At 35.1% G+C, this 12554-nt stretch overlaps 1 protein-coding gene across 2 annotated transcripts in view; it reads left to right on the top strand.

Moving 5' to 3' along the window:
• The window catches only part of arhgap36 (Rho GTPase activating protein 36), a gene marked incomplete at its 3' end in the record, with an annotated part of 103097 nt that overhangs the window by 58002 nt on the left and 32541 nt on the right, over window positions 1–12554 (top strand). For both annotated transcript variants that reach the window (NM_001351681.2, NM_001044906.2), the window contains 1 exon segment: window positions 910–978. In NM_001351681.2, the coding sequence (NP_001338610.1) occupies window positions 910–978 (69 nt within the window).

The raw sequence follows: 12554 nt of genomic DNA, 5'->3' as shown, positions 1-12554 counted from the left end.
TTGACATTTTGTAAACACAATGGATTATATTATTCATTTCTTTCTTGTCGGCTTACTCCCTTTATTATGCCGGGGTCGCCACAGCGGAATGAACCGCCAACTTATCCAGCAAGTTTTTACGCAGCGGATGCTCTTCCAGCCGCAACCTATCTCTGGAAAAGGATTTTATTATATTATATTCTATTATATTCTATTCTATTCTATTATATTATATTATATTATATTATATTATATTATATTATATTCTATTATATTATATTATATTATATTATATTATATTATATTGTTATATTATATTGTTATATTATATTATATTATATTATATTGTTATATTATATTATATTATATTAAATTATATTATATTAAATTATATTATATTATATTATATTATATTATATTATATTATATTATATTATATTATATTATATTATATTATATTATATTATATTATATCATTCAATTTCTTTTTGACTTAGTCCCTTTAATAATCTGGGGTCGCCACAGCTGAATGAATCGCCAACTTATTCAGCATGTTTTTACACAGCGGATGCCCTTCCAGCCGCAACCCATCTCTGGGAAACATCCATACACACTCATTCACACACATACACTAAGGAAAATTTAGCCTACCTAATTCACCTGTATTGCATGTCTTTGGACTGTGGGGAAAACCGGAGCACCCGGAGGAAACGACCCCAGATTAATAAAGGAAAATGAGATGAATAATATTTGACACTTTTATTTTACTTTGTTTTCAATCAAACTAATGCAGCCTTGCTGATTATAGACTGAATCTTGTCATTTGTTCCTCAAACTACATTTTGTGTTTTTTTTATTTGTGCAATGTAAAAATGACTTTTTTTCTATGGGTCTTATTTATAACAGAAACCCTGTTCTTTTCTTCTACAGAGATTCGTAAGAGGAGGAAATCACTACGGAGAAAATTTGACTCCTTCTCCAAAGAAAAGAAAGATCGAGGTAAGGGCATTATTTTTTTTTTTTTTTAAATTTCACGTAATAGATAATAACAAAGAAAGAAAAAAAAAAGTTTTGTCTTTGTGATCTGTTATATCGAGTTCAGACTGCATGATTTTAGCCCAGATTTTGACTCACCGACAAGTTTTGTGAAATTGCTGACAAAGGCCTAAAATCACAGGCAAATCACTGCTCGTTCACGTGAGTAACAATTACACAGTGTGAACTATTATAACGCGATCTGAGAAAATTGCCAATGAGTCGCTGACACCCATGGCACAACTAGCATGCTATATTTCTGGAGCTGTCTGTGATTCAAACTCATGCCGTGTGAAATGTAATCTGATTGAAAATAACATCGGCGAGTATCTACAGCCAATGAGAGAGCAGCATCCATTAGTATGGCTATCTGAAGGCCAGCGGGAGGATGAGGGAGAAGTTAAAAGTTCTTCTTTTCAGTCTGTAAATTTGGCAGGAGCACCTGTGTCTGTTTGACGTGTCAGCTGAGCAATATCACAACCAGGTCCAAAAAGAAAAAAGTTTAACAGAAATTGCTAATTCCTTTTAAAACAATAAGAGCAAAATAAGTACATTTTGTACCCAATTAAAGTCTTCTTTCTCATTATAAAGTTAATAACACACGATGTACTACATGATCTCATATTGTTTCCATGTCACTTCTCCCATGTGTTTGGTTTGTGAGACGTAGTTCGCAGACTGAGACAAAAGCCCCTTTCACACAGTGATACCGGTAAATATCTGGAAAATTTCCGGAAAGACTTTACCGGTATATTGAAAAAAGCGCTGTTCACACAGGCGAGGACGTTACGGAAATTTTCCAGAAAAGAGCATTCACACATCCATTCCAAAATACCGGTAAATTCTGACATCATTCACCACAAATGAGCTTTAAACGGCTGCGCTTGTATTTGTAAACATTTGACTAAATTACAAACTCTGTGGATGATCAATATTGTGAACAACTTTCGCAGGATCACTTTCGCATGCCGAGATGTTCATAATATCTGCGTGTGCAGGCGCTCATATGCGCACGCAAAGCTTGAAGGTAAACAAACAACGGCTTATCATAAGCATCTCATCGATGATTATTTACACAGTTGGCATAAAGAAGAACATACAAACGTAATCTGACTAAATTCTAGCAGCTAAAGGTGTCTGGAAAAATATTCAAAGGCTTTTATTCTCATAAACCGCGCGGACGTGAATGCGTCTGACTGTTGTGATTGGCTAAAGCAGACGTCTCACGTCAGCACGTTCTAGACGTGCACGCGCTTATTACGGGAATCTTCCTTCTGCGTTCACACAGCGCAGCATTCCGGCAAATTGCCGGTAATGTTACAACTTCTCTTTCCGGAAAATAGCCAGAACGAATTTACCGGTATTTTCAAAAAGGACCTGTTCACACATACAACCTTTCCGGAAAATTGCCGGCAATTTTCCGGAAAGGTCTGTATGTGTGAAAGGGGCTAATGTCTCAGCAATTTTTCCTATTGTAAAGTCATGCAGTTTCAAACCTCCTGTCACCAATCCATCTTGCAGTGTAAACACAGCAGTGACAGAACGCTAGCCCAGATAGTCATGCAGTGTGAGAACATCTGTGACAGGACTACTTAAAAAATCGTTCAGTCTGAACTATTAAATAATAATTAAATAATAAAGTGTCTTTGCATCTACCAACAGCCACATACTGTAGTTATTTAACTGCATGATTAGCAAACTAGTCTGGCTCCATTCTGTTATATAATGGTCACTTTTCGTGAGAGATAAAATCTGTCCCACCCTCCATTTTTCTTGTTGAATATCTAACTTTTAAATGTCACATTAGAGCAGTACCATGGGCTGAGAATGGCGATTTTTACTGTCTTTAAGTGTCCTGTGTTTGTCAGGCAGCATTCCTGAACCCTTTGGTCTTCTCGTCTTCATTTCACAAACAACCACCAGCACATACAATGCACTCAGTCAGAGAGTTTCTCAAAAGCATCATGAGGTTAATAAGATCTGAGATTCACTGCCGCCAATGCTCTGTACAATCATCTTCGATTACAATGCTTTTTGAAAAACACAGCACAGGTCTGTTTTTTAGATTAATTTAAACCACAAACTAATGACAGTGGAACTGCATTTCACATTTCATCCAGATGTCAGCTTACGTAACTCTATCTGTCTTTCTGATGTCCTCGTTAAACCATTACTACTGCACTACTAAACATCTTTCTTTGGTGAACCCTGATGGTAGAATAGAGACTTATAAAAGGCTTTTCCTTCTCTGAATCCTTTGACTCTGATTGCCAAGACACAGTTCTTGCAAATCTCTTATAGTCCTTTAAGACACACAGCTTTAAGACTTTAAGACGCAGGACTCTTCACATCTAATGTAGCTTTACTCCCAACAATCTGTGCATTCCTTCCAATCTTAGCTTTCTGTTTATTCAACATTGATTTTTAAAGGCTAGAATCCTGGATTTTGACTCACAGTTGGGGGCAAAACTATTAGCCCTCCTGTACAATATTTATTCTTTTACAAATATCAAGAATCAAAGGATATTTAATCGAGCAAATTTTCACAGTATTTTTTACAATATTTTTTCTTCTAAAGAAAGTCTTATTTGCTTTATTTAGGCTAGAATAAAAACAATTTTCTTTTTTTAAGAACAATTTTAAGGTCAAAATTATTAGCCCCCTTAAACAATATTTGTTTTTATTGGCTACAGAGCAAACCATTTTTATACAATGACTTGCCTGATTACCCTGTATTGCCTAGTTAACCTAAATAACCTATTTAAGCCTTTAAATGTCACTTTAAGCTGAATACAAGAATCTTGAAAAATATATAGTCAAATATTATATGCTGTCATCGTGGCAAATATAGAAGAAATCAGTTAGAAGTTAGTTTTTACAACTATTATGCTTGGAAATGTGTTGCAAAAATCTGCTGATTCAGTGAAAAAAAGAAAACCCATATTCAAATGTTTTAATGCAAATTAAATTTTAGATGTGCTGACCTTTTAATGGGGTGGTCCACTACGATATCATATTTTAAACTTTAGTTGATGTGTAATGTAGCTGTGTTAACATAAACAACATCACTGAATGTAAGACGCTCAACGTTTAAAGCAAATGGAGACATTGGATTTTACAGAGTTAGCTCAGCAAAACCTACAGGGAACGAAGTTTGGGGAGTACAAAATAGTCCAGGCTAGTGTAGTGAGATCACAAACGCTTCAGGTTACATGCATTCACCATGCGCAAATACCCTGTGCAGCGTAGGGGTGTGGCCAGAGAAGCTGTTATGTAGCAGAGAAAGCTAAAATAGCGCCCAAACGCTGCTATTTCCACAGAGCTTCTTCTGTATCTGTATTTGGGCTTCCAAAGGACACGACACAAAGAGAGAAGTGTTTAAAGTTTAATGTAATTATGTTCCAGAGAATTATATTAAATATACAGCTCTAGCATTTGACAAAGGACTGCTTTTAGAATCTCTCCCAGTTCAGTGGGAGAGCTAAAAAACGGCTAAAAAACTCCTTAAAGAAGAGGCAGCTCCAACCATAATTGTAGAAGCTGTGGATTTTGAGCCACAACCTGTGTTTTTATGTGTTAAAATTGATCTATTACATACTTCGTTTCTAACATTAATGGCATGTTGTAGCGAGGACATAAACAAGGATGTAAACAATGGGAAATGCTGTTTGGCGCTGTAAACAATTTAGCTACAAATTCATATTTATCAGTCTAACTGCTGTAAACAGCCACAATCTTCAGCAGCGCTGCAGTGTCTCTCTATGTGGCCACTTTTCCTGCGTTCTACATCTCAAATAACTCGTAAAACATATGTGAACATTTCATAATACTTACACTGCTTATAACCCAAATACTGTATATATGAAAGACCCTTGTCAGATTTTTATTTTAGAGAACAGACTTGAGGTTTAGCTGTGTGCTCTTCTTTTCTGTCTGATTCAGGTTCAAACTGATATGGCTAACAGCTAAACTGACTGACAGTGTTTACACAGTGCAAAAGGATATTATGTTAACTGACCAATCAGAGCCTCCTGAGGGCAGGCTTTTCAGAGAAACTAGGAAATATGACATTGGTTTTCATGTTAGCAGAGTGGCTGTATATAATCAAAGTAAGATATTTAAAAAATAACAGGATTTTTTTAAGTGAAGCATGGGCACACATTGCTTTGCATCTTATAAACAAAACCAAGTCTTAAAAATGCACTCTGGACCACCCCTTTAAAAAGTTTGAGGAAGCTAAGATTTAGGTTTATGGTATGGTATTGTGTGAATATAATGGTTCCGGAAAAATCTATGTAAAATGTTTTATATTCCTGTTAAGACAAAGCTTTCATCATCATTACTCCAGCCTTGAGTTCAGACTACAGGAATTACCATATAAGGATTTGTTGCTTAATAAACATTTCTTGTTACATCAGTACAGTTTTCATATTTTCAACAGTTTTTACTTGTTTTCATCCACCTCTTTTATACAAAGAAAAAACTTTTCTTTGGACAGAAAAAACTCATTATTTGCTTATGAGTATGAGTTATGCATAGAGTTATTATTTTTATTATTATTATTATTATTATTATTATTATTATTATTATTATTATTATTATTATTATTATTATTATTATTGCCATAATAAAATATGTGCATAAACTACAATGGAAATACATTAAGCAATTCATATCTTATATTTAATAAAATTTAAATCATCTTTCTGAAGCGATTTTACAATGTAGATTGTGTCAAAGCAGCTTAACATAGAAGATGATAAACTGAAACTCTGTCAGTTCAGTTTTCAGAGTTGAGGCTCAGTTTAGTTTAGTTCAGTGTGGTTTAATTTTTACTGCTGAAAGTCCAAACACTGAAAAGCAAATCCCAAGTCCCAAATCAAGCAAACCAGTGGCGAGGAACAAACTTCACCAATTGATGAAAATGAATCAAGAAAGGGATTTTATCTCAGGACATTTGGTCTCACATAACTGGATTAACCAACACAGGGAACACAGAGCGTTAGTGTTGGTTTTCCCCGGGTGCTCTGGCTTCCCCTACATTCCAAAGGAATGTGCTATAAGTCAAATGAGAGTGAGTGGGTATTTGAGTAATTGGTGGTTCATTCCGCTGTGGTGACCCCTGATAAACCAGATACTATGCTAAAGGATAGTGAATGATTTCTCTTTCAAAACTGTCTCACACATCTGCAGCTTGAGGTGCAACTCACTTTATTATGGGGGACAAGAGCCTGGTAATTTATTGGAAAAACATTCCAACATTCATTTTCTTTTTGGCTTAGTCCCTTTATTAATCTGGGGTGGCCACAGTGGAATGAACCACCAACTTATCTAGTATATGTTTTATGCAGCAGATGCCCTTTTAGCTGCAACCCATCACTGAGAAACACCTATACACTCTCATTCACACACATACACTACGGCCAATTTAGCTCACCCAATTCACCCATACCACAAGTCTTTGGACTGTGAGCCAACATGGGGAGAACATGCAAACTCCACACAGAAATGCCAACTTTTCCAGCCAGGACTAGAACCAGCAACCTTCCTGCTGTAAGGCGACAGCGCTACCCACTGCCATTTATTTTCTTGAGTTAATAGGATGCTTTAAAGCTTTATTTGGAAATTTTCACAGTATGCCAGATAATAATTTTTCTTCTGGAGAACGTCTTATTTGTTTCATTAAGGCTAGAATAAAAACAGTTATAATTTTTTTAAACACTATTTTAAAGTCAAAATTATTAGCCCTTTTAAGCAAAAACTTTTTTCGATAGTCTACACAGAACTAACCATCATTATACAAGAACTTGCCTAATTACCCTAACCTGCCTATTTAACCTAATTTTGTTTACTGTCATCATAGCAAAGATAAAATAAATCAGTTATTAGAAATGACTTATTAATCTATTATGTTTAGAAATGTGTTGAAATGCGTTGTTCTCTTATATATTTTTTATGAAAAATTATTTAGATTTGTTTATGACTATAACCAGAATTTAATCTGAATCTAAATGTCACTTTTGACAGTTTTGACACTATTTAATGGAATCTTGCTAAATTATCAATTATAAAAAAAATAAATAAATAATAAAAAGACTCCCCCTTCTAGTGGTAATGTACATCTTTGCAATTGTTTTTACACAACAAGTTTTAGGCAGTGTTTTCCATGATCTGACCACAATGGTGATCTTACCACAGTTGAAAGGTCAACTTTTTCTATCTGGTATTCACATGATTTTCAAATGTGTCTCTTGTGAGATATTTGAGACATTTAAATGCATCATCTGTGTTCAGATGAACAAACCCAATTTACAGGACTTATGAGCATGTGTACAATAAGTATATTGTCAGCAGCTATGAATTGTATCATGATTTATGTATTTTCTTTAAATTTTCGTGATTATGAACACCTTATTTCTATCCCAAAATGAATAAATGTTCATTCAGTACGCAGTGAACAGTTTTTTTGTGCACAACACAGGCTCAGTGGAAATATGTGCTACCATTTTAACACATATTTGACTGCAATTTCTAGATTAAAACGAAAGCTATGATGCTGTGTGACACAAACAACTCTTTTTTCCTTTTCACACTAATGATACTTAGAGGCACATTATTGAAAAATAAAGGATTTTTTTGTGCAGCTCTTAGCACAACACCAAATAAATACCACAAATCTACCTAGGGATTCTATGATGTTTACTACTTTGTTAACAAATATTGCTTTCCATATGTTTGGCGTGGTCAGAAGTTCACATTGTACAATGTTTTACAATGCAAAGCTATTCCACAAAATAGATGAAAGCAATGTAAAATCAAGGGAAAACTAAGTGTTCATGCTTTTCTATTAGATTTGCTTTTGAAAATACTACACTTCCTGACAAAAGTCTTGTCGTAGATCCCAGTTGTAAGAGCAACAAATAATAACTTGACTTCTAGTTGAGTAAAGGGGCAAATGCTAGATTTTCCCATTGACTCATCTGTTGAACTGCATCCCAGTCATCACAAATACTGCAGAAGATCTACTGGAACCCACATAGGCCCAAGATTCTCACATATATCAGTCAAGTTGGGTGAAGGAGAAATCATGATTCGTAGTTACAGTCAGTACGGGGGTGTGTGAGAGATCTGCAGAGTGAATGTCAACATCAACAGCCTGAGGTGTCAAGACATTTGTGCTGCCCATTACATTACAAACCACAGGAGAGGGCAAATTCTTCAGCAGGATATCGCTCCTTCTCATACTTTAGCCTCCACATCAAAGTTCCTGAAAGCTAAGAAGGTCAAGGTGCTCCAGGATTGGTCAGCACAGTCACCAGACTTGAACATTATTGAGCATGTCTGAGGTAAGATGAAGGAGGAGGCACTGAAGATGAATTCAAAGAATCTTGGTGAACTCTGGGAGTCCTGCAAGAACGCTTTCTTTGCCATTCCAGATGACTTTATTAATAAGTTATTTGAGTCATTGCAGAGATGTACAGATACAGTCCTCCAAGCTCATAGGAGTCATCCACAATATTCATTCTTTTTCCACTGCACCATGACTTTATATTCTATACTGGACATTATTTCTGTTTAGTGACGAGACTTTTATCCAAGCCAAGTCAGACCTTTAATTAAAACTCAAGGCACGATCATATTTTATTTTGGTAAAATAAGCTGATACCAGAAGCTCGGATACCAAAAGATCAACTAGAAGTCAAGTTAATATTTGTTGTTCCTAAAACTTGCATAGGCAACAAGACTTCTGACAAAAATGTAGGCTGAAGCATGTATTTCCAATTGGCCTGAGCTGTTTGTGGCATGTCAACACACTCAACCACATGAGCGTCTGTTCTTCAACAGCATTCTGACCAATTGAGTTGTCAACTACCTTAAAAGTGGGCAAACAAATCCTTTAAAACACTATCTTGTGAGCTAGTGTTGATTAACGAATCTGTATTTAATGTAGTTCAAACTGATCTCAGAGCAGCCTGATTCCCGAGTCAGTTGGATTTGTTTCTCCATGTTCTTGACGTTCTGCCAAACTCCTGCCACCTGTAGCCGCAGTCTGCTTCTTGATTTCCAGCACGTGCGTCAGCTCCAGGTTAATTCTGTGGGACAGGACGGCTGAATGAAGCACTAGAGGCGTGGATGTTTATAGGCAAGAGGGAGGAATATATTTAGAGACCACTCAATCCCCATATCCATCCAGCTTATCAGAGGACCAGACTAACCCGACCCTCCAGCAGACCTTTAAGCCTCGAGGCAGGGATAGGAGAAAAGGGATTGAGAAGGGGGAGGGAAGACGGGAGTGTTTTGCTTTTGTGTTACTTTGCCAGTCAAAACAGATCAGTCGTAACCTCAGCGCAGAGCGTTAAAGATGCTATTTTAAAGTGTGTGCTTTACTTATGCATCACGTCTTCGTACCTCCCCATCTATATAAATGAGTGGGATGGGTGAAGTTCAATTACAGTTAAGCTACTTTAGTAGAATATGTTAAATAAAGCTTTCTGTGAGGCGACACATGTGAGATCCAGCAGATCTTTTTAAGGTGCTAATACGTCTGTGTTTTAATTAGTTCAGAAAATGTTGACCGTCTAAGAGGCTTAACAACAGATGCACAAAAGGGACGATCTTGTTGTAAAGTTCAGTAGTTTTGTGGTTCGGTTCATTTATTGAAAGGAAATGTAATATTTCTGTTATACCTATTAGGTATATAGATTATAGTAGGTATATACTGTAGTAGTTATATACCTACATTTTTAACACTGGAACTACCAGATTTTTGTAACTACTAGAATGGCCATAGCGGTCATTCTGACAGTTTATATAAGACTGTACCGAATTAAGTCATATTAAAGTTAAGCTTTGAATGTCTGCCATCATATTTTAGGAAGTTATTTTTATTTTTGTGTTATTTTTATTTTTAAACTGCTCCCAATGGTGCTTATCTCACTTTGTCCAGGAAACAGGAGAGCAAAGGTTTTCATACAGCAGTGAAAATGTTGTTTTGAAGACATGTCTGAAGTAAAGTTATGTTTTTGCTATCAGAAAGTTATGTTTTTGTTAGCAGAAAGTTGCTACGCAACAGAGGCACTCATGGTGAAAGGTAGCGGATGATGAATTGCATGTGGTCAATTTTACCATTATGGCCATTCAAGGTAGAAATACTCAGAACTCTTTTGTGTTTTGTAATTTTGATGATGGAGTGAAATATACTGGGCGGTATGACCAAAATTTTATTTCACTTTTTTTTTATTTAACATACCTTTTTTTTTAAATAAAGTTAGTTATTCCATATACAAGGGTGCTATACAGTTGAAGTCAGAATTATCAGCCGTCCTGTTTATTTTGCCACAATTTCTGTTTAACAGAATTGTTTTCAACACATTTCTACACATATTACTTTTAATAACTCATTTCTAATAACTGATTTATTTAATCTTTGCCATGATTGCAGTTAATAATATTTGACTAGATATTTTTCTAGAGACTGGTATTCAGTTTAAAGTGACATTTAAAGGCTTAACTAGGTTAATTAGGTGAGCTAGGGTAATTAGACAAATCATTGTATAACAATAAATTATTCTGTAGACTATCAAAAATAATTGAAATATATTTTATAAAATAATAAAAAATTGCTTTTATTCTCGCCAAAATAAAACAAATAGGACTTTCTCCAGAGAACAAAATATCATTGGAAATACTGTAAAAAATTCCTTGCTCTGACAACATAATTTGGGCAATATTTTAAAAAGAAGGAGCAAAAATCAGATGATTAATAATTCTGACTTCAATCGTATATGAATAATAAAAATGAATGTTCAAGAAAAGCAAAAATCTTACTTGATTATTTTGTATTTTATTTTTAACCCTATACAATGGGTGAAACTAGTGTTGTACACATCACCATTTTTCTTAGAAAACATATTTCTAAAAGTGCTATTGACTTGACTTTTTCACCAGATGTGGATAACAACCGAAGAAATCCATATATGCAAAGAAAACAAATCTAATTAGTTCAAAAATGAAGTCATGTGCTATAAAAATGAAATGATGCAAGGAAAAAGTATTGAACACATGAAGAAAGGGAAGTGTAGAAAGGCAGTGAAAGCCCAGACAGCAGCTGAAATCTCTCAGTAGCTATTTAGTAACCCTCTGCCCTTCATCAGTGTAAATTAATTGTCACAATCAACTGTCACAATCACCAGTGATCTAAACACCATAGGTCGCTGAAAACATTCACACAAACTACAAATCTGCCGGTTAATGGACTAGAGATCCTAGTCATGCAACACACACACTCACCTGCTCCAAGTCACCATTGATTAGACACTCACAGAGACTGTTTAGACCAGGAGTGTCCAAACTTGGTCCTAGAGGGCCAGTGTCAGGGAAAGTTTAGCTCCAACCCTAATTTAGCTCCAACCCTAATCAAACACACCTGAACCAGCTAATCAAGCTCTTACTAGATATACTAAAAACTTCCTGGCAGGTGTGTTAAAGCAGGTTGGAACTAAGGAGGACACCGGCCCTCCAGAAACGGGTGTTGACACCCCTAGTTTAGACTGTTGGTCACTGATAAGAAGATGACAAATGTTTACAGTATGATGACCGAAATGGCCTTAAACACCCAGCAGACACAAGACGTCAACATGACATCAGATTGACGTTGTACCCTAACGTCATGTGGACATTGCATTTTGTTTGGAAATGAAAATCAGGTTGGCTTTAGAATTTCACCTGACATCAAAACCTGAATCTAACCTAATATGAACATCTTAAAACGTGTGCCTGCTGGGCAATTATTCGATGCACTACAGAAAGTTACGTTTACACACACATGCACAAAACACATCTTTCTACAGCGTGTAACTCACTACTCACTCTTAAGTTCTCTAGAACGGGCTACTTTTTACTCATACTTTGAGTAATATTTACAACAGATACTTTTACTCTACTTGCACTACATTTCTAGGCAAGTAATGGTACTTTAGATTTTTTCAGTACTCTTTCCAACACTGCAAATAACTCATTTTTATTTAATTTTTTTATTTATTTATTTTTTTTATGTTTGTATTGTTTGGGTTTTTACCAAAATCTGTGTCATTCCATATCAACAGCTCCTTTAGAAATATTATTTCTAGAAAAAAAAAAAAACATGAAATGTTCAATACTTATTTAGACCAATTCTTCCAAATGCTTATTCTTTGATTTCACTTAAAAATGCTGAAGCCTCAAGGCAAAAAAAAAAATAATAATAATTAAAAATATATACAGATATACAGTGTCATTTTAAGTACTAAACCAATTAACTAACTTTTCTCAGTGAAATTTGATTGACAAATGTTTAAATATGTTAACGTGTATAATCAAATTAAACATAACAGGCTGGAAAAAATAAGAGATTTCCAAAACAGAAATCTGCTACATAAAGCCACATACAGATTTATTTCAACAGTAATAAAAAATAAGTTAAAATAAACTTAAAAAATAAGTTTTGTTGTCAGTTCTGGTGTCTGGTGTCAGTTCTACTGAACTTAATATTTCTGGAATGG

Source organism: Danio rerio, chromosome 7 (genome assembly GCF_052040795.2).
Source record: "Danio rerio strain M-AB ecotype USA chromosome 7, GRCz13ab, whole genome shotgun sequence".
Taxonomy (NCBI): Eukaryota; Metazoa; Chordata; class Actinopteri; order Cypriniformes; family Danionidae; genus Danio; species Danio rerio.
Note: the sequence above shows the minus strand (reverse complement) of the source record. Positions and strands in the feature narration are given on the sequence as shown.